At 45.5% G+C, this 23,721-nt stretch overlaps 1 protein-coding gene across 4 annotated transcripts in view; it reads right to left on the reverse strand.

The window, feature by feature from the left end:
* ro60 (Ro60, Y RNA binding protein) overlaps positions 1–5,852 on the reverse strand; it is a 51,207-nt gene extending 45,355 nt beyond the window's left edge. For 3 of the 4 annotated variants that reach the window (XM_070887328.1, XM_070887329.1, XM_070887327.1), the window contains exons 1-2: positions 5,722–5,852; positions 1,319–1,934 (exon numbers count right to left, since the gene is read on the reverse strand). In XM_070887328.1, the coding sequence (XP_070743429.1) occupies positions 1,319–1,934; positions 5,722–5,727 (622 nt within the window). In that variant the 5' untranslated portion in view covers positions 5,728–5,852. The remainder of the gene's footprint in view (positions 1–1,318; positions 1,935–5,721) is intronic. The other variant, XM_070887330.1, reaches the window with a different exon arrangement.
* Between the last annotated feature and the right edge of the window lie 17,869 nt (positions 5,853–23,721).

A 23,721-nucleotide genomic window follows, 5' to 3' on the forward strand; every position in this document is an offset into this window, starting at 1 on the left:
CCGAGTAGCGCCCTTGATGGTAGGTGGCCCGAGGCTTGGTTCGGAGCAGGCATTAGGAATATCAGTTGTCCGCTGGAGTTCTGAGGGAAGTTTTAAAAGTTTCTTCCAAAGTTTTCCAAAGTTATTTAAAAGTTTCTCCGGAAGTTTCAAAAGAAAAGTTCTCCAAGTTGTTTAAAAGTTTAAAAATGTTCCCAAATTGTTTAAAAAGTTTCTCAAGTTGATTAAAAGTTTTCTTTGAAACTGATGCTGACTATTCAAACCACAGGTATCGTGAGTGGCCTGTGCGGTACCTTGCAGTGCAGAGAGGCAGCTGGTAGCTGGCAGAAGAGCTCATCGGCCAGCCAGCCCGGCCCAACGACACACTCCAGATCCCTTCGACCAGCCAGCCCGGCCCAACGACACACTCCAGATCCCTTCGGCCAGCCGGCCTGGCCCAACGACGCACTCCAGGTCCCTTCGGTCAGAGGGCCTGACCCAACGACGCACTCCAGGTCCCTTCGGCCAGAGGGCCTGACCCAACGACGCACTCCAGGTCCCTTCGGCCAGCCGGCCCGGCCCAACGATGCACTGCAGATCCCTTCGTCTGGAGGGCCTGACCAACGACGCATTCCAGGTCCCTTCGACCAGCCGGTCTGACCCAGCCTCGCACTCCGGGTCTCTTCAGCCAGCCAGCCAGCCGGCCCGGCCCAACGATGGGCTGTACCTGCCCTAGGTCATTAGTGGAGGACACTGACTGGGCTGTAGACTACTGACTTTGATTAAAAGTCTAAAATGTGTGAGGATAAACTGAACAATATCTGATGCTACGTTAAGACAATTAAGCCTACAGGAAATGGCCAGGTCCCAACTGGCAAGCTTGCACTGTTTCAATAAGTTGAAACTTAATATTATGGCATGCAGTCGGTTGTTAAGGCCACTAAAATAGCAACCAACTATTGTGTTGCTTTTGCCAGACCTTTTATCCCAAAATTCAGGTCAATCTGCAATATCTTAACAGAAATAAATTATTTTGGTGAAAACCTCAATCGTATTCACTCCAACTTCCCGTTGACCTAGAGAGTGATGGTATTGTCAAGTGCAGCACTGAGAAAGTCCCAAATTCAATTCACATCCTGTACCAAATTAACTGGTCTCAGCTAGGGCAGTAATTTGGCATTGCAATTGTCCCTATGTATCTCCAGAAAGTGCATTAGGTGGGAATAAGACTGGCTTCCAGTTTACAACTTGCTGGCACCCATGGAACTGTACCCCAAGTAAGAACCTGCAGCTTCTAGAAAGGTGAGAAAATTAGAAGAAAAAAATCAGTATTGTTACTGACCTTCAGTCGCTGGCTTCAGATGTGACAACCGAAGCAAATCTTTGTGTGACCATCCTGCCCTCCGCTTGTATTTTGTAACTGCCATAGCAATAGCCATCCCATCTTTACTGTTGTACCAGTTTGCCACTGCTTTCCTCAGGGCTCTTCCCCATATTCCACATTTCATCCCTCCACTGAGATCCTTTCTGAACTGAATATATGTGAATAGATGGGTTGGAATGCGACAGATTTCAGCCAGAGCTTTGTATGCAGCTTGTTTCGTGGAAGCGTCTGAGCACTGTGTGCAAAGAGCCAAGGCGAATAAAGTAGGGTCTTGTGTGGCTGCTCTTCCTTCAATACCGAATGTCTTTATTTCCTGGACAACCTCAGCCCCTTTACCTTCTTCTATCAGTCTCAATATGGCCTGAGCATTTTCTTTCCCAAGCTTTTCCTCATTGGTATAATATGTCCCACCCTCAGAACCAAAACAGAGAAACCGGCGTAGGCGGGTCATGTCGGTCACTTGCCATACATAGCCACCTTCAGAGTTTAGTACTTGCTGGTCATTCAATGGCTCCATCTGGTGCACTTCCGATTCGGATTGCATTCTGACTGCTTTGAGTCCATCTGTGATGCACTGTTGAATGGAAAAAAATATATATATTTTATAAATACCTAGGCTAATCCTTACAAAAAAGGTGACGATATTTCTTTTTTATTGCCCTACTAAGTAACATCGAATTTACAGGACAGAAACAGGCCATTCAGCTCAACTGGTCTATGCCAGTGTTATGCACCTCTTCCCACCCGACCATTTAATCCTACCAGCATATTATTCTGTTCATTCCTCCCTCATGTACTTACCTAGCTTCCCCTATAATGCACATGCTATTCGCCTCAACTACAGAGTACAAGATTTTATGTACTATTTGGTTTTCTGATCTTCTAGGAGTTTACATTTGAGCACCAATAATACAGTGCTAAGGAACCAAAATAATCCACACTGAAATCACTTAAAAAAAAAACCCACGTCACTAGATCCCTGAAGAACTGTGACAAATTCTAAGAAAATAAACAGGGGTTTCTCCAGGATTAAGAGATTAACATGGGATTTCACTTCTTTCTTTCATTTTATTTAAAAATGATTACTAAAGGTGATGAGTAACATTTTATAGACTGGCACAAAATTCAAAGTATGATCCTGAATTATGGAGGAACCCCAGGGAAATCAAGCTGCAGCTATATTGCAACTACCAGTCTCAAATCACATCCATAGAATGCTATGGACGTTTAGCAAACCAAAATTACAAAGCCAACTGCACTTACCTAACATCACACAATGGTCAAGCACAAAGGAGCTCTACCCACTGAGCAGGGTTTTTTTTAATGCTGGGTAGATCTGCTTTCTCATAATATTAAAAAGCGTCCCATGCACAGTTTTCAGAGTTTCCAGGAGGTCCAACAAGAGTATGCTGCATCCAGTGCAAATTCAGACCAGTGAGAACAGAGCTCTGGGTGTTACCTCAAACTGCTTGAGATTGACGCACTTGGGGTTCAGATTAGAACCCAACTCCAGAGTTACTTTTCTACTTTTATGATGATGGACACCCAAAACCGATGCAAAAGTAGCAGTATAAATGATACAATTTATTGTCCTGAGATTCAGAAATATAATTTTTAAGATCATTTAGCTTTTCTACTACACAATATAATTTCCCAAGAGCTTCAACTAAGAAAAGGATGGTTTATTACACTAATTAACAATACTTGCAGTGTCAACCTGAGTTTGCAACAATCTCATCTGAGTCATAAGACTGTGGTTTCAAGTTACACCCCACTGCATATTCTGAACTTGCAGTGCAATGCAAGGGATTGCTGGATCAAGCATTCCATTCTCCAGAAAAGTAGTTAAACCAACCCTAATGGCACGTTCTGGTGCTTCAGGTGCACACTAAAAGAACAGGGATTTCTCCTCGGGCTATGGTCAATATTTCTACCTCAAACAATATGTTGTCACTGTGTCATTATGTGAAATATCTATGTGAATATCAAAGAAAAACAAAAGGACTCATCATACAGATGGCAGATGGTTCCCACACAAGACAAAAAAATGTTAAACAATTATGCTTACGGGGATTCCCTGCTAATAAGAATTGGGCAACTTTATAACACACTTTTCTTTACAGCTAGTATTAACTCATTTTCAAGCCCACAGCTATTATTAGTCACTAGCAGTGTTTCTGTATTTCAGCCAATATTACCAGCTCTTTATTTCATGTCAGCTCCATTTTAATGGCTGGATTTACAGAAGGTTCATAGACTAACTGGAAGCACTTTTTCCCCACAAGGACACTTTCTATTGCACTTTAAAAAAATAGATTTGCACTAAGACATGAATGATTTAATGTTCAGAATGATCTGTATATACTTTGCATATACACAAACAGTTGCAGCATGATAAAAGGCTTACAGTACCATCATAACAAATCACACACAGAGAACATTTTCTAAACTGTGGTGTAAAATTACTTGGACAACTCAACTGGTCAACTGCAGTGTGTTCATGTTAATAGGGTTATAAAAATTACAATATACAATTGTATTAAAAAGGGGAAAAGAATTGAAATCAGGCCTCCTGGTTTCAACATTTTCTTTCCCAAGATTTTAAAAACAAAATCATTTTGTCCCCACCAGGAAACCTTGCAATTCAGTTTAGGTATTACCAACACACATACTAATCTATCAGCAGCTTTAGTGAAATAACTGTAAATAAGTATCCTGCTCACTCTTGGATGCCAAGCAAGAGCTGTGAATCATTTCTAACTCAGCAGCAGTGAGTATATGGTGCTCCAAAAGCAAAAGTATTTCTGCAGGCTAGGAATGGCATTAAAATAGAGCGGACATTCAATATTCTGATTTCAATGCAATATATAGAATCATAGAATGGTTATAGCACAGAAGGAGGCCATTGTCAAGCCTGTGCCAGCTCTCTAAGAACACTTCAGCTCTAAGAGCTTCTCTAAGAGCAGAAGGTTGTGGGTTCAAGTCCCACCCCAGGAACTTGATAACATAAATCTAGACTGACACTCCAGTGCTGTGCTGAGGGAGTGCTGCACTGTCGGAGGTGCCGTCTTTTGGATGAAACGTTAAACCAAGGCCCCATCTGCCCTCTCAGGTGGACGTAAAAGATCCCATGGCACTATTTAGAAGAAAAGGAGAGTCATCCCCGGCATCCTGGCCAATATTTATCCCTCAAACAAAAAAATCCCCAGATTATCTGGTAATTTTCACATTGCTGTTTGTGGGATTTTCGATGCGCAACTTGGCTGCCGTGGTTCCCACATTCCAACAGTGACTACACTCCAAAAGTATTTCATTGGCTGTAAAGTGCTTTGAGACATCTGGTGGTCATAAAAGGTGCTATATAAATGCAAGTCTTTCTTTCTTATCAGCCAGTCCCACTCCCCCCGCCCTTCCCCCATAGCCCTGGAAATGTTTTTCCTTCAGGTACTTATCGAATTCCTTTTTGAAAGCCATGATGTTGGTAGATTCAACCACCCTTTCAGGCAGAGCATGCCACAGATCCTACACACTCACTGGGTAAAAAGGTTTTTCCTCATGTCGCCTTTGGTTCTAATGCCAATCACCTTAAATCTGTGACCTTGACCCTACTGCCAATGGGAACAATTTCTCTCGATCTACTCTGTCTAGATTCCTAGACATAGAATGAGTACAAAAATAATCTGTAATGTACCGCAAGACTTCAGAAGGTGACAGCACATCAATTGCACCATGATTCGACATATGGCAAGTTCCTACTCTTGGCCAACTATTCTCACTTAAAATTACTGGACTTTATAGTTTAAGGACACCGTTATATTATTGGTATTATCAAGTTAACTGTTCAAGATCTGTAATCCAATCAACATTGTGCCTTTAGTATTTGGAACTTTTCAGTCCTTTTAGGGTTTGAATTTCAACGGCATTGCGCGAATGGAAATGAAAACACTACTAGATAACATTGTTAGTGTGTATTTAAAGCCGGCTTTGTACAGCAATGTGGAAATCGTGTGGTAAATGATCCAATTTTCTGATCGCTATTGCCAGAAAACAAAGATTTATGCCTCTGAAAGCCAGGGAGCGCTTCCTGGATTCCTTACCGTAACAAAAGTTTTAAGTATCAAATCACACCATTAACGTTTGCGATGAATACATGATTATAATGCGATGCACCTATAAAGGAAAATGTAAACAGCATTCAGCCGCAAGACCGCGGCAGGCCTGCCTCCCTGCTCCCAGTCATCAGCAAATGAATCACGCCTGCCGCTCTCGGTCCGCTGGTTCTGGGGGAGGGGGACAGTTAAACCCCGGCTAAACGGACCAATTCTCCACGGCCACACCGGAAAACGCTATCCAGACATTACCTCCATGTCGCGATCTCGATTGTTGGTGAGGTCTCCGTTAAATGTGCACTGAGCGCCCCGGGGGGGCCGCTGCTCGCTCACAGAGCCAGACCCTGAACCCCCGCCGCCGCCGTTCGTTACCACAGCAACATCCGGGCTTCCCCACTCGCCCTGATGTCATCGCCAACCAATCGCCTTCTCCGCGCTCCCGACTCCGCAGCGCCACCCGCGGCCACACGGGGAATGGTCGCAGGCTTGAGCGCCCAGTCGTGCGGGAACATCCTTGCCCCACAGCTCACACATCTCCCAGGAGTCACAGGATAGATACAGATGAAGGTGCCATTGGGCTCGTCTTTGTTTACCCACCCAGAAAGACTTTAGTGCAATAATAAGTGAGCATTGGCAAGGAGGTTGTTGCTGACTATTGTCATGTATCTTACATGGCCACTGTTGGTACTATATCAAGGTGTGCCACCAGAGGGCACAGCAGTGGGAGACTTGTAGGTTACCTGTACAGGTGTGCCTGGCCTAGTATAAAAGGCAGGCCACCAGGTGTGATCCTCACTCTGGAGTTAACTTATAAAGGATTAAGGTCACTACAGGTCAAGTACAGCACACTGCCTCGTGGAGTCATTGTTGGAGCATCTAAGGACACAACAACTATGGGCTAGACTTTCCACTAGGTGGCTAAGGCCCCAAAAAATGGGCCTTGTTCCAGCGATATGGGACGTCTTAGCCTTTCTGATCACCGGCACAAGACCCTTTTTTTTTGCGATTTTCCACTCGGCCTTACTCCGGCGATGTCAAATGGGTGCTGTGTTTTTTTTCAACGATCTCACGATCGTCCAGCGAAAATGGAAGTAAAAAAAAAGATTCCCTAGCAATGCTATTCTGCGCATGTGTGGGATTTTTTTTTGGTTGAGTTTCTTTGCCGCGTTTTGAGAGGTCAACGGTCATCACACGTGCTCAGAAGGCATAGAGAGGGTCAGAGAGCGAGAGAGAGAGTGCAGACAAAGTGAGTGAAGGAAGGCAGAGAGGCAGAGGAGATTTGTTGGGCTGGTTGGATTGTAGTGAGAGTAAAAATAGTTCTTTTGAGTAATAAAAAATTTATATTGTTTTACTTCAGTGTTTAAGTGCATTGAAAGTTCAGAAATTATTTGTAAAATATAATAGTATACTATATATATTTAAACTTTAAAATGGAGGGTGAAACGGAGAGAAAAAGGGTGAAACCATTCAGCGAGGAGCCCAATGAGGCTCTTGATAGCATTGTACAAGGCAGGTGGGATGACTTGACACGGGGTGGGCACGGGAAACCTCCACCCCGTGTGTACCGCAAAATCTGGCAGGAGATTGCCAATGTCGTGACATCGGCATCAAATGAGATAAGGACACCTGACTAGTGCTGGAAAAGGTGGAACAGCTTGTTGGCAGCAGCCAGAGTAAGTTGCATGTTATATTTTAAACGTTACATATGTAATATTTTAATGATGCATGCAAATTTTAATTGGAAGCTTGAATTTCATTTCTTTCTTGTATTAATTAATTAAATTATGAATTAATTTATGCATCCTAACAGTAAGTTGAATTTTATATTATGAAATATTGTTCATATGCAATGCAAATTTCTAATCGAACATTGCATCTCTGGCATTGAATTTAAGTCTGTCATTCTTAAATGTTTATTACCAAGTCCATTAGCTTATGCCATGCCATGTTCTCTTCTGATTTTTAGAAGAATATATCTATCAGCCGCTCCGAGCAGAGGAGGATGGGTGGTGGCTCTGCACAGATGCAGCTGCTGTCGGAATATGAGGAGCTTGCGGTCGCTTTAGTGGGATATGACAGCCGTTCGGTCATGACCCGTAGTGTGGCCGAACCCACCCTTGAGTTTCGTGAGTAATGGGAACTGTGCAATGTGTCAAACATTATTAAAGACATTTTAAAAATCTATCTTAGTTACGCGTGTAATGTCCTGTAATTATAAATGCAATATACTTTTGATGTACTCTTGATGTCATGGCAGCCCTGGTGAACCCTTGTGAGGTATTGAAAACTAATGTTATGGGTTATTGAAAAATATTGATATGTAATGTTTACTATTAATGATCACCGTTAATGTCATTCGTCTTTTTAAGGTAAACCGGATAAGATTGTCTCAGTGGAGACATCCACTCCTCCTGCACCATCAGCAGCATCAACCACATCGGAGGAGGAAGAGGAGGAACATGAGGCAATAATTAGTGTTGAGGAAGAGGAGGAGGAAGCTAACGGGGAGGGAAGAACCTGCGGTCATCTCTATTGAGATGGACGAGGCACCAGGACCAAGCGGTGAGCAGGTGGTGACGCCAAGGCATGACATTTTGCACACGCCGACCCCACGGAGGTCAGGTCAGCGAGGTGAGCAATTGCCTACCTCGGAGGGGCAGAACGAGTGCTTGATATTCCTGTGCAGGGAGACGGTCGCGACCTTATCCAGGGGTTCGAGGGTTTCTCCGCAAACTGGAGCCAGTTCCCAACAACCTGGAGCCAGTACAGCACAAACTTCTCCAACTGGTCTTCCGTGCAAACCGAGATAGCATGGGAGATGTTGGAGACGATACATGAACAGACCACTGCAACCAATGCCCTTCGGCATGCATTGCTGGCTGGACACGGCACTGCACCCCAAGGTGTCGTGTCGGCTCGCAGCGAGACCCCTAGCACGCAAGCGAGTATGGAGGACACAGTTCCTCCTGACTCGGAAGTGGAGCCTCAGGCTTCTGCTTCCACTCCTTCACCATCACCACGACAGGAAGTCTTGCCATCCCACGCTGTACACCGCGTTTGTGTCGGTCTACGTAGACCAAAACGGGCGGGTGGGGTAAGAACACCGGGTGGGAAAGGACCTGGAGAGAAACGTGGGGGCAGGGAGGGAGGGGGGTGTGTTTTCAGTTTCATTGTTAAATTGTGTTTTGTTCATGGTTGTTTGGGGTTTGGGGGAAGGGTGGGTGTGGGTTGGGGGGGGCGGGGGGAAGGAGGGTGTTAACGAATGAATTAAAAAAAATGAGTTGTGTTAATAAAAAAAATGTATTTAATTCAACAATTGTTGTGCCTTCTCTTAGTTACATTAAGGATAACATTTACAGTTGTTCAGTCTTTTATTATAGCTGTACTTTACTTAAACTAAGCATTAATGCAGATGCCAGACCAGTGCAGGCAAGACAAAAATGAAACCCCACATAAATGAAACTTTTGATTATCCCTAACTGTAAATGAAAATTTGAATATCCACAATGAAAGTTCATGCAAAGTGCTCATGAATGAGCTGCTGATGCAAAAGCTTAGCTGCCGTGTAACTGCCACTGGGTACTTGTCTTTGGGAGGAAGGGTGGTGGTACCGGTGCTCGATCGCCAGGCTGATTGCGCTCCCCTAGGTCCTCGCCAACCTCCTCTTCCGCCTCTTCCTCCTCGCCGGCTGGCTCTTCCGTCTCCCCTCCTTCTGGAGGTGGATCTGCAGCCCAATCTGGCATTACTTGTCCTCTCCTTATAGCTAGATTATGCAACACACCACAATAAACTCAGCGACCTGGTCAGGGTGGTACTGTAGGCTGCCACCAGAATGATCCAGGCATCTGAAGCGCTGCTTTAGGACTCCAATTGTCTTTTCAACGATGTTGCGTGTCGCTATGTGACTTTCATTGTAACGCTTCTCTGTTTCAGTGACGGGATTACGCAGAGGGGTCATGAGCCACTGGCAAGGCCATATCCTTTATCACCCAGCATCCAACAGTGACCTTCTGGCTGATTGACAAACAGATCAGGGATAGTACTCTCATGTAGGAGAGTGCTATCCCTGACCTGTTTGTCAGCAGAGGAGGACAAGGGGTCTAATTAGGAGGGGGGAAATAAAGTATGAGAGGAAGCTTGCATGGAACATAAAAACTGACTGCAAAAGCTTCTATAGATATGTGAAGAGAAAAAGATTAATGAAGACCAACGTTGGTCCTTTGCAGACAGAATCAGGTGCATTTATAATGGGGAACAAAGAAATGGCAGACCAATTAAATAAATACTTTGGATCTGTCTTCACTAAGGAAGACACAAAGAACCTTCCGGAAATACTAGGGGTTCAAAGGTCTAGCGAAAAGAAGGAACTGAAGGAAATATTTATTAGTCAGGAAAGTGTGTTAGGGAAATTGATGGGATTGAAGGCCAATAAATCCCCAGGGCCTCATAGGCTGCATCCCAGAGTACTTAAGGAAGTGGCCTTAGAAATAGTGGATGCATCATTTTCCAACATTCTATTGACTCTGGATCAGTTCCTATGGACTGGAGGGTAGCTAATGTAACACCACTTTTTTAAAAAGCAGGGAGAGAGAAAACGGGCAATTATAGACCAGTTAGCCTGACATCGGTGGTGGGGAAAATGTTGGATCAATTATTAAAGATGAAATAACAACGCATTTGGAAAGCAGTGACAGGATTGGTCCAAGTTAGCATGGATTTATGAACGGGAAATCATGCTTGACAAATCTTCTCGAATTTTTTGAGGATGTAACTAGTAGAGTGGATAATGGAGAACCAGTGGATGTGGTTATTTGGACTTTCAAAAGGCTTTTGACAAGGTCCCACACAAGAGATTCGTGTGCAAAATTAAAGCACATGGTATTGCGGGTAATATATTGACGTGGATAGAAAACTGGTTGGCAGACAGGAAGCAGAGAGTCAGAATAAATGGATCCTTTTCAGAATGGCAGGCAGTGACCAGTGGGGTGCCGCAGGATTCAGTGCTGGGACCTCAGCTATTTACAATATACATTAATTATTTGGATGAAGGATTTGAATGTAATATCTCCAAGTTTGCAGATGACACTAAGCTGGGTGGCAGTGTGAGCTGTGAGGAGGATGCTAAGAGACTGCAGGGTGACTTGGACAGGTTAGGTGAGTGGGCAAATGCATGGCAGATGCAGTATAATGTGGATAAATGTGAGGTTATCCACTTTGGTGGCAAAAACAGGAAGACCGAATATTATCTGAATGGTGACAGATTAGGAAAAGGAGAGGTGCAACGAGACTTGAGTGTCATGGTACATCAGATATTGAAGTTTGGCATGCAGGTACAGCAGGCGGTGAAGAAGGCAAATGGCATGTTGACCTTCATAGCTAAAGGATTTGAGTACAGGAGCAGGGAGGTCTTATTGCAGTTGTACAGAGCCTTGGTGAGGCCACACCTGGAATACTGTGTTCCTTTTTGGTCCCCTAATCTGAGGAAGGACATTCTTGCTATTGAGGGAGTACAGCGAATGTTCACCAGATTGATTCCTGGGATGGCAGGACTGACATATGAGGAGAGACTGGATCAACTGGGCTTATATCCACTGGAGTTAAGATGAATGAGAGGGGATCTCATAGAAACATAAAATTCTGATGGGATTGGACAGGTTAGAGGCAGGAAGAATGGTCCCATTGCTGGGGAGTTCCAGAACCAAGGGTCACAGTCTAAGAATAAGGGGTAAACCATTTAGGACCGAGATGAGGAGAAACTTCTTCACTCAGAGTGGATAACCTGTGGAATTCTCTACCGCAGAGAGTTGTTGAGGCCAGTTTGTTAGATATATTCAAAAGAGAATCATATATGGCCTTTAAGTCCAAAGGGATCAAGGGGTATGGAGAGAAAGCAGGAAAGGGGTACTGAGGTTGAATGATCAGCCATGATCTTATTGAATGGCGGTGCAGGCTCGAAGGGCCGAATGGCCTGCTCCTGCACCTAACTTCTATGTTTCTACGTTTCTAGGATGTGCGCATCATGGATGCTGCCAGGAAATGTAGCATTTACTGTCATGGTTATTTGGTTGTGGTCGACAACAAGCTGCACATTTAGGGAGTGGAACCCCTCTGAAACACCTCTGCGTTCTTTAAGGGGGCTTTCAGGGCAATGTGCATGCAGCCTATTGCTCCCTGTACCTTGGGGAAGTGTGATATCCTGTAGAAACCCAAAGCCCTCTCGGTCTATTCCTCCCTGGTCATTGGGAAGCATATGAAGTCCACCCTGCGAGTGTAAAAGACTTCCATCACTTGTCAAATGCAGCAGTGCATGGCGTGCTGAGAGATGTGGTAGATGTCGCCAGCTGAAGCCTGAAAAGATCCCGATGCGTAGAAGGCTAGGGCAGCAGTTATCTGCACCTCAACGGACAGTGCGGTTCTGATGGTGCTGGAAGGCTTCAGATCACCCTTGACGAGTCGATGAACTCCTTCCGAAATCGCAGCCTCCCAAGAAAGCGTTTTCAGACAAGTTCAGGCAAGATTGCTTTTCCAAGTACCTTTGTTGGCTTTCTCTGTCTACGCATTATTCTGCCACCTCTTCGATTGATCTTCTCAGTAGCCAGCGTGTGAGCAGTTACAACTAATGGCAGAGAAAGCATAGGCCCCATCGCTATCAATAATTACTTTCACTAAATTAAACTAATCTCTCTACTCTCTAATCACTATACTCTCTACACTGTATACCAGTCAGTCTAATAGGCCCCAACAATATCAGTAATTATTTTCACTATCTATAAAAAGCACTTTACCAAAAAAATGCCTATACAATACCGAATGGCAATATATATACATCCTAATCTAATATTCTGAGTTGATCTATCGATAAATAACTCACAACTATTTAGCTCCTTTTCTGTTGCCTCCACCTTTCCTCCGATCTTTAAAATGGCGTTCGTAGTGCCCATTTCCTTCCAGGAAAAGCAACTATTTCTCAGCGATCTTTTCGGCCTTGCATCAGCCCAGCGAAGTGCATGCTAGGTGCCGAAACTTGGGATCAGTTCGGCAAAGTGAGCCAAAACTTGGGTACCTGTTTTTCCAGCGATGTTTTGGGCCTAGTTTCCACCTTTTTCTCAAAATGGGTGATAGAGGTCCGTTTTAGGCAATAGCTGGGCGATGTGAAGTGGAAAGTCTAGCCCTAAATGTTGCGTTATGGCACTATTGACTTCCATCATTATGCTGGAGGCTGATTAGGCAGTAATTGGTACATAGAATCATGGACTAATATAGCTCAGAACATGGTCATTCGGCCCATTGTGCTTGTGCCAGCTGTTTGGTAGAGCTATCCAACTAAGGTTAGACTTGTTTTGGCTTTTATGAATAAGAAATACCTGGGGAATTTCATAGAAACATAGAAAATAGGAGCAGTAGTAGGCCATTCGGCCTTGCGAGTCTGCACTGCCATTCAATATGATCATGGCTGATCCTCTGCAAAACAACATTACAGACGGCTCAAGGCTCGGGTCCAACAAAAAACTCAGGACCTAAAGAACAGGGGGTGGATGGAGAAAGCACAGGAGATACAACAACTGGTCGACCGCCACGATATGCGAGGATTCTTCGCTGTAGTCAAGGCCGCCTACAGTCCAAACTCCCAAGGCCCCACCCCACTCCTGGCCAAGAACAGAGAAACACTCATCAAGTACGCAGAGGCTGTCAGGGCCCGATGGCAGGAGCACTTCGAAGATCTCTTCAATCGAGACTTTGCCTTTGACGCGAGTGTTTGATTCCATCTCGCAGCATGCGACCCGTCACCAGCTCAGTGAAACTCCAACGTTGCACGAGGTAGGCAAAGCCATAAAACAGCTTAAGAACAACAAGGCTATGGGTGCTGATGGAATCCCTGCTGGAATCCCTGCTCTCCCTGGCAGAGAGGCGTTGTTGGCGCGGATACATGACCTCCTCTCTCATCTGGAGGGAGGAAAGCATGCTGGGAGATCTCAGAGATGCAATGATTGTGACTATTTTTAAAAAGGGGGACAAGTCCAACTGCGGCAACTACAGGGGATTCTCTCTGCTTTCAGCCACTGAGAAAGTTGTCGCTTAAGTTCTCCTCAATCGTTTTCTCCCTGTGACCAAGGAGCTCCTCCCGGAATCACAATGCGGATTTCGTCTCCTACGGGGCACAACAGACATGATCTTTGCAACGCGCCAGTTGCAGGAAAAATGCAGAGAGCAGCACCAGCACTTATACGTGGCCTTTTTCGATCTTACAAAGGCCTTTGACACTGTCAACTGTGAGGGTCTATGGAGCGTCCTCCTCCGTTTCGGACGCCCCAAATCTACCACCAAACTCATGGTCTACAGGGCTGTAGTAATACCAGCTCTCCTGTATCGATCTGAGACATGGACGATGTATAGAAGGCACCTCAAGTCGTTGGAGATATAGCACCAATGATGTCTCTGCAAGATCCTGCAAATCCCCTGGAGGACAGGCACACCAACATCAGTGTCCTCGACCAGGCTAACATCCCCAGTATTGAAGCACTGACCACACTAGATCAGTTTCGCTGGGCAGGCCACATAGTACGCATGCCAGATATGAGACTCCCTAAGCAAATGCTTTATGCAGAGCTACTTCATGGTAAACGAGCCAAAGGAGGACAGCGGAAACGTTATAAGGACATCCTCAAAGTATCCCTGGTAAAGTGAGACATCACCACTGACACCTGGGAGGCCCTGGCTGCAGACCGCCCGAGGTGGAGAAAGTCCATCCGGGAGGGAGTTGAGCTCTTTGAGTCTCAACGCAAAGAGCACGAAGAGGCCAAGCGCAGACAGCGGAAGGACCATGCGGCAAACCAGCCCTACCGACCCCGTCCCCCGACGAATGTCTGTCCCACGTGTAACAGGGTCTGTGGCTCTCGTATCGGAATGTTCAGCCATCAAAGAATTCACTTTGTGAGTGGAAGCAAGTCTTCCTCGATTCTGAGGGACTGCCTATGAGAGGCTGATCCTCTATCTCAACACCAAATTCCTGTTTTTTCCTCATAAACCTTGATGCCTTTTGTTTCTAGAAATCTATCTCCCTCTTAAATATATTCAGTGACTTGGCCTCCACAGCCTTCTGTGGTAGAGAATTCCACAGATTCACCACCCTTTCTCCTCATCTCAGTCCTAAATTTCCTACACCATATCCTGAGACTGTGACCCCTTGTTCTAGACTTCCCAGCCAGGGGAAACATCCTTCCTGCATCCAGTCTATCCAACCCAGTCAGAATTTTATACGTTTCAATGAGATGCCCTCTCATCCTTCTCAACTCTAGTGAATACAGGCCTAGTCGACCCAATCTCTCCTCATACGACAGATCTGCCACCCCAGGAATCAATCTGATGAACCTTCAATGCACTCCCTCTATGGCAGGTATATCCTTTCTTGGGTAAGGAGACCAAAACTGCACAATACTCCAGGTACAGTCTCACCAAGGCCTGTATAACTGTAGTAAGACATCCTTGCTCCTGTACTCAAATCCTCTTGCAATGATGGCCAATATACCATTTGCCTTCCTAACTGCTTGCTGCACCTGCATGTTTGCTTTCAATGACTGGTGTACAAGGACACCTGGGTCCCTCTATACATCAATCCCAAGCCATCACCATTTAAATAATACTTTATGTTTTTCCTACCAAACTTCACATTTATCCACATTATACTGCATCTGCCATGTATTTGCCCACTTACTCAATCTATCTAAAATCGCCTTGCAGCTTCTTTGCATCTTCCTCACAACTCACAATCCCACCTAGTTTTGTGTAGTCTAGCAAACTTGGAAATATTACATTTGGTTCCCTCATCCAAATTATTTACATATATTGTGAATAACTGCGGCCCAAGCATTGATCCCTGTGGTACCCCACTAGTCACTGCCCGCCACCCCGAAAAAGACCCGTTTATTCCTACTCTGTTTCCTGTCAGTTAACCAATTTTCAATCCATGCCAATACATTACCCCCAATCCTATGTGCTTTAATTTTGCACACTAACCTCTTATGTGAGACTTTATCAAAGGCCTTCTGAAAATCCAAATACACTACATCCACTGGTTCTCCCTTATCTATCTATCAGTTACATCCTCAAAAAACTCCAGTAGGTTTGTCAAACATGATTTTCCTTTCATAAATCCATGTTGACTTTGTTTAATCCCGTTGATATTATCTAAGTGTGCCGTTATCACATCCTTTATAATAGACTCCAGCATTTTCCCTACTACTGATGTCAGGCTAACTGATCTGTAGATCCCTGTTTTCTCTCTCTCTCTCCTCTTTTAAATAGTGGGGTTACATTTACCATCCTCCAATCAGCAGGAACGGTTCCATAATCTATAGAATTTTGGATGATGACAACCAATGGATCTACCATTTCCATGGCTATGTCTTTTAGTACTCTGGGATGCAGATCATCAGGCCCTGGGGATTTATCTGCTTTCAGTAACATTAGTTTGTCCAGCACTATTTTCTTACTAATCATCATTTCCTTTAATTCCTCTTGCTCACTTGGTTCCCTAGCATTTCTGGAACATTATTTGTGTCCTCTTCCGTGAAGACGGAACTAAAGTATTTATTTAATTGTTCTGCCATTTCCTTGTTCCCCATTACAAATTCTCCTGTTTCTGCCTGTAAAGGACCTACATTTGACTTCACTAATCTTTTTACGTACTTGTAGAAACTTTTGCGGTCGGTTTTTATGTTCCTTGCAAGTTTACTCTCATTCTATTTTTCTCCTCTTAAAATCAATCTCTTGGTCCTTTTTTGCTGAATTCTAAACTGCTTTCAATCCTCAGGCTTGCTACTTTTTTTGGCAACTTTGTATAATTCCTCTTTTGATCTAACGCTGTCCTTAATTTCTTTTGTTAGCCATGGTTGGCCACTTTTCCTTTTGTGTTTTTATGCCAGAAAGAAATGTATAACTGTTGCAATTCATGCATTCGTTCCTTAAATATTAGCCATTGCCTATCCACCATCATGCCTTTTAATGAATCTTCCCAATCTATCATAGCCAATTCATTCCTCACACCTTCGTAGTTTCCTTTGTTTAGATTTAGGACCCTAGTTTCAGATTGGACTACTTCACTTTCCACCTTAAGAAATTCAAATCAGATTATGGTCACTCTTCCCTAAAGGACCCAGCACAACAAGACTGTTAATTAACCTCTTCTCATTACACAATACCCAATCTAGGATAGCCTGTTCCCGAGTAGGCTCCTCAACATACTGGTCTAAAAAACCATCTCATACACACTCCAGGAATTCATCTGCCACACAGTATTATTACTAATTTGGTTTCGCCAGTCTATATGTAGATTAAAGTCACCTACGATTACTGTAATACCCTTGCTGCATGCATCTCTAATTTCCTGTTTGATGCCTTCCCCGATACTACCACTACTGTTTGGAGGCCTATAGACAACTCCCATCAATGTTTTCTGCCCCTTGGTGCTCCTTAGCTCCACCCAGACTAATTCTACATCTTTATTTTCTGAGCCAATATCCTTTCTCACTATTGCTCTGATTTCATCCTTTACAAACAATGCCACACCACCCCCTCTTCATTTTTGTCCTTCCTAAATATCAAATATCCTTGGATATTCAGTTCCCAACCCTGGTCACCCTGCAACCATGTCTCCGTAATTGCAATTATATCATATCCATTTACATCTATTTGCACTGTTAATTCACACAGGTGTGGCTGCCTCCTGGAGCAAAAGGTCCAGGTAATGTTTTCCGTCCCTGATATCTTGCAATGTCTGTAGCTCGGACTCCAGCTCCTCAACTCGGAGCCGAAGTTCGTCGAGCTACAGACACTTACCACAGATGTGATTGTCCTGGACCAAAACGTCCAGAAGCTCCCAAATATTGCAGTAGCAACACATCTCCTGTTTTCCCCATTATATTATTTAATTAATTTAGCATTAAATCAAGAATTTACCCTGTATAGTTTATTAAATTAGTTAAACAAATAAAGGTTAGTTTTTTGTATTTAGTTGTATGCTATATGTTAATTTAAAGAAAAACTTAGCCCACAATCACTACCGATCCCTTACCTGCGATGTCACACAGCCGAGTTCTCCTCACTCGGAGCCGTGTGATCTCCTGGGAGAGGCAAAAAAACAAATAAAAACCCAGGCCAATTGAGGAAGAAATCTGCGAAATTTCCTCTCCGACCCAACCAGGCGATCGAAACTAGTCCAGGAGATCACACTGGCCGTATGCTGTGGTCTGCTGTGGCTTTTATCCCCACTCTCAGGCCTCACTCTGCTCCCGCTCAGGTTTGCCGCCACAACTGCTCTGCGAAAAAAGTTAGGATAAACAAGACAAAGCAACACCTCCCCTGACACTCCCACTTACCAGACTCTTGTTTTCTCATTCTGTGCTGAAGCACTCCGAGCTACCAGCACTAGCTCTAAGTTTTTAAACTGCTTGTATCTCAGATGAGTCACCACTGGTCAGCTGTTCAAAGAACCGATTTTAACTCGTTTTATTTAACTGGCTATTTAGCAAGCCGCTGGAGAACTAGCTAGCTAGTTTGTCTCTACTTCAGCATGAAAGAATCCCAAATATTTAACTGTTAATTTTACTTAGAAGCTACTAGCAATTGCCACTCACCTCCAAATGGTTTAAAAGAGATTAACCCTTAAGACACTCCCACTTACCAAACTCTTGTTTTCTCACTCTGAGCTGAAGCAATCCTTCAACATTTCAACATTGTCGGATAGACAATCGTGTCATATCTGCATTAGAATAGTTCTGCTAGGATGCTGGCCACACCAGGTGCACAGGTCTTTATCACTACCGCCGCAATGTTGTCAAAGTTTATGTTGTGTTCCGAACACAGATGAGACTGCACACAGGGAGGTGACAGTAACAGTGACCTCAGTCTTTATTAAGACACTCCAGAGTGAGTAACAGGCCTTGGGGGCCGGCATATATACAGTGCTCCCAAGGGATGCTGGGATCCCTTGGGCATTCAGGGGATGTGTCCCTGGTGGGGGAACATGGGAGTGCATGCTTTGCAGATACACAACATCACTTTCCCCCCAAAGTCAAAGTGAAAACTATTTACAAGGTGAGGCGGTCGGGAGCCTTTCTTTCCCTGGTTAACCAACTCGGTACAAATGTCTGTTCTGGTGTGTTGGCTGTGCCCTCGCTGGGCTGGCCTGTTGTTGGCCCTGCAGGGCTGCTGGGTGAGCCTGGCCTTGCTGGGCTGTTGGGCATGATGGGTTCGATTTCCTGATCCGGCGTGGTGTTGTTGATCCTTTAGGTGTGTTTTGTGGGCTCGAAAAGGTGGTGTCTGTTGTGGGTTGTTCAGGGCAGTCTGTGAATCGCAGCCTCGTTTGGTCCAGGTGCTTTCTGCAAATTTGTCCATTGTCTAGTTTGACTACAAACACCCTACTGCCTTCTTTAGCTATCACCGTGCCCGCGATCCACTTGGGACCATGCCCATAGTTTCGCACATACACAGGGTCATTCAGATCAATTTCCCGTGACACAGTGGCGCGATCATCGTTTACATTTTGTTGCTGCCGCCTGTTCTCTACCTGATCATGCAGGTTGGGGTGAACCAGCGAGAGTTTGGTTTTAAATGTCCTTTTCATGAGTAGCTCAGCAGGGGGCACCCCTGTGAGCGAGTGGGGTCTCGTGCGGTAGCTGAGCAGTACTCGGGACAGGCGGGTTTGGAGTGAGCCTTCTGTGACTCATTTGAGGCTCTGTTTGATTGTTTGTACTGCCCGCTCTGCCTGCCCATTGGAGGCTGGTTTAAATGGGGCCGAGGTGACCTGTTTGATCCCATTGCGGGTCATGAATTCTTTAAATTCGGCACTGGTGAAACATGGCCCATTGTCACTGACCAGTATGTCAGGCAGGCCGTGGGGGGCAAACATGGCCCTCAGGCTTTCAATGGTGGCGGTGGTGGTGCTTCCCGACATAATTTCACATTCAATCCATTTTGAAAAGGCATCCACCACCACCAGGAACATTTTACCGAGAAACGGGCCCGCATAGTCGACATGGAGCCTCGACCATGGTCTGGAGGGCCAGGACCACAAACTTAGTGATGCTTCTCTGGACGCGTTGCTCAACTGAGCACACACGCTGCATTGCCATACACAGGACTCTAAGTCAGAGTCAATACCGGGCCTGGGCTATCGCTTTCATCATTACTATACCCAGGTGTGTGCTGTGGAGATCCGAGATGAACGTCTCCTTGCCCTTTTTGGGTAGCACTATGCGGTTACCCTACAACAGAAAGTCTGCCTGAATGGACAGCTCATCCTTTCGCCGCTGGAACGGCTTGATTAGCTCTTGCATTTCAACGGGGATGCTGGCCTAGCTCCCATCCAGTACACAGTTTTTTACTAGGGATAGCAGAGGATCTTGGCTGGTCCAAGTCCTAATCTGGTGAGCCGTGACAGGTGATTTATCATTTTCAAACGCTTCCAGGACCATCAACAAGTCTGCGGGCTGCGCCACCATCAACAAATTTGCAGGCTGCGCCATTTCCATGCCTGTGGTGGGCAATGGTCGCCGACTGAGAGCATCCGCACAGTTCTCGGTGCCTGGCCTATGGCGGATGGTATAGTTATACGCTGATAGTGCGAGTGCCCACCTTTGTATGCGGGCTGAGGCATTAGTATTTATCCCCTTGTTTTCAGCAAACAGGGATGTGAGGGGCTTGTGATCGGTTTCCAGCTCAAATGTGAGGCCAAACAGGTACTGATGCATTTTCTTTACCCCGAACACACACGCTAATGCCTCTTTCTCAATCATGCTGTAGGCCCTCTCGTCCTTAGACAAGCTCCTGGAGGCATAGGCGACAGGTTGCAACTTCCCCGCAACATTAGCTTGTTGTAATACACACCTGACTCCGTATGACAATGCATCACATGCTAGCACGAGTCTTTTATACGGGTTATACAATACAAGCAGCTTGTTGGAGCATAAAATGTTTCTGGCTTTCTCAAAAGCAATTACTTGTTTTTTTCCCCCATACCCAGTTCTCACCTTTACGCAATAACACATGTCGGGGCTCTAAGAGGGTGCTTAACCCCGATAGGAAGTTACCAAAATAGTTGAGGAGTCCCAGGAACGACCGCAGCTCCGTGACGTTCCTCTGTCTTGGCGTCTGTGGGCCGAAAGCCGTCTGCCGTGATCTTTCTCCCCAAAAACTCCACTTCTGTTGCCATGAAGACGCATTTCGACCTCTTCAGCTGCAACCCTACGCAATCCAGTCGCTGGAGGACCTCCTCCAGGTTTTGTAGGTGCTCGACGGTCTCCCGACCCGTGACCAATATGTCATCCTGAAAAACAACCGTGCGTGGTACCGACTTGAGTAGGTTTCTCTGGAAGATCGCTGCAGCCGACCGAATTCCAAACTGGCATCTGTCCCTTGCACGTGTTGATGCAGGTGAGGCCCTTCGAAGACTCCTCCAGCTCCTGCATCATGTAGGCCGAAGTCAGGTCGAGCTTGGTGAACGTCTTGCCTCCTGCCAACGTCGCAAATAGGTCGTCTGCCTTAGGTAGCGCGTATTGGTCCTGTAGCGAGAAACGATTAATAGTTACTTTATAATCGCCGCAAATCCTGACCGTACCATCACTTTTGAGTACTGGAACAATTGGGCTGGCCCACTTGCTGAATTCCACTGGTGAGGTGATGCCCTCGCGTTGCAGCCTGTCCAGCTCGATTTCCACTCTCTTCCCTCATTATGTGAGGTACCGCTCACCCCTTGTTGTGAATGGGTTGTACCTCTGGGACCAAGTGGATCCACACCTTCGCCCCGGAAAAGTTTCCAATGCCTGGCTCAAAAAGGGAAGGAAATTTGTTAAGAACCTGGGTATATGAGGCCTCATCGACATGTGATAGCACTTGGATGTCATCCCAGTTCCAGTGGACTTTGCCCAGCCAGCTCCTTCCAAGCAGTGTGGGGCCATTGCCCAGTACAATCCAAGTGGCAGTTCATGCACCGTGCCCTCGTAGGTGACCTTGACCATGGCGCTGCCCAGGACAGTGATAAGCTCTTCGGTGTACGTTCTCAGTTTCGTGTGGATGGGGCTCAGGGCTGGTCTGAGTGCCTTGTTGCACCACAGTCTCTCAAACATCTTTTTACTCATGATGGATTGGCTAGCGCCAGTGTCCAGTTCCATGGCTACGGGTAAGCCATTCAATTTTACGTTTAGCATTTTAGGTGGACATTTCGTCAAAAATGTGTGCACCCCGTGTTCTTCAGCATCTGCCTCCTCTCTCTGAGGCTCGAAATTGCTTTGGTCCACCATGGACTGATCTTCCTCTGCCACTTGATGGTTAGCAGGTTTTGCAGAGCTTGCAGCTCGTCTGCAAGCTCGTTGGAGGTGCCCCATTGTTCCACAGCTCTTGCAAACATACTCTTTGAAGCGGCATGAATAGGCTGAATTGAAGCCTCCGCAACGCCAACAAGGTGTGAATTGCCTTGCATTCATCCTTTGTTGGGGATTCAGTCATCTGGGTCAGTTGCAGACTCGTGGTTTCTGCCCTGTACATTTCTGCTCGCAAACACAGTTTCAGTTAATTTATGAACATTGCTCGCACTTGTATGCTGAGAGATTTGTTTGGTGTTATCACTGGTGGACATAAATGCCTATGCTATCACAATGGCCTTACTGAGCGTCGGTGTCTCTACAGTCCAGAGTTTTTGTACTATGGTCTCGTGCCAATGCCCAGCACCAAAAGGTCTGTGAGCATTTGCTCCAGGTAGCCATCAAACTCACATTGTCCTGCAAATCGCCTTAGCTTGGCGACGTAGCTCGCCACTTCCTGACCTTCAGATCGCTGGTACGTATAGAACTGATACCTCGCTATCAGCACGCTGTCCCTCAGGTTAAGATGCTCCCGAACCAGTGTACACAGTTCCTCATATGACTTATCTGTGGGTTTCACCGGAGCCAGAAGATTCTTCATGAGGCTGTTGGTCGGTGCCCCGCAGACCGTGAGGAGGACCGCTCTCCTTTTTGCAGCGCTTCCTTCTCCGTCCAGCTCATTGGCTACAAAATACTGGTCTAACCGTTCGACATAGGTTTCCCAGTCCTCACCCTCCGAGAATTTCTCCAGGATGCCCACAGTTTGCTTTGGATTTGTGTACTCGTCACCAGTTGTTGTGTTCCTAACACAGATGAGACTGCACACAGGGAGGTTAAAGTAACCATGACCTCAGTCTTTATTAAGACACTCCAGAGTGAGTAACAGGCCTTGGGGGCCGGCTTATATACATTGCTCCCAAGAGATGCTGGGATCCCTTGGGACTTCAGGGGATGTGCTCCCTGGTGGCGGAACATGGGAGTGCATGCTTTACAGATACACAACAGTTTAGCCTCCACTATGCCCAGTATAGCCAACTGCTTCTTAATTTCACATGGAGTGAACCAAATTGGCTGGGCATTGGCATCTATGATGGAGATATGTATGTGTGATTGTGAACCTGGAATGGGGCAGAGAAACGGACAGAGAGTGGAGGGGTTGTGTGTGCACCTCGCGCCTCGTCCGACCTCAAAATAAATCCTAGATCTGAATGCTCCAGGCCTGCCTATCTTTCCCCTACAATGCCATCTCTGAAAAATGCATGCTTGTCTTGTTTCCCTAAAACCAAATCTGAATCCACCATCCCCAGTGCTGGCTCTGTGTTCTGCAGGTTTATCTCAACTGTCTGACACTGATTCCAGCTGCTCCAGGCTAGCTTCTCCCCTTTGATGCAGACTCCAAATGTTCCAGGTTTGCCTCGCCTCCCTGATGCCAGCTCTGAATGCTCTAAGGCCATCCCCACACCCCTTCTCATGATGGCAAGGCGTCAAATTAGCAAAGCTTTGTTGTACTCTATCCTATATGTCAAGATGTTCTGCCGTATTAAATGAGAGTTAAAGCAATTGGAGAATTCAGAATCAAGAAAGAAAACTACAAAGACATTTTAATCTATACCAGATATTTTTAAATTCTACTTTTCTCTTCCTGCATAAACATGATTTAAGGCAAACATATTATTTGCAAAGGCATTGTCAACTCAGTAGGGACTTTAAGCTTCACAATTTACTTGAATTTTATTCTTATTATCTGAATATCTGTTAATTCACGTCTTTATTGGGCATGCCCTGCCCTTGACCTTTGTTTTTCCTGGTGAGTTAATGCATACATAGTTCTTCCTTTCCATCACTTCGGGTAGTCTTAGAGCCTCTGGTTCCTCTCCCCCTTGTGCAAAGTGAGGAA

The sequence above is a fragment of the Pristiophorus japonicus genome, chromosome 8 (genome assembly GCF_044704955.1).
Source record: "Pristiophorus japonicus isolate sPriJap1 chromosome 8, sPriJap1.hap1, whole genome shotgun sequence".
Taxonomy (NCBI): Eukaryota; Metazoa; Chordata; class Chondrichthyes; family Pristiophoridae; genus Pristiophorus; species Pristiophorus japonicus.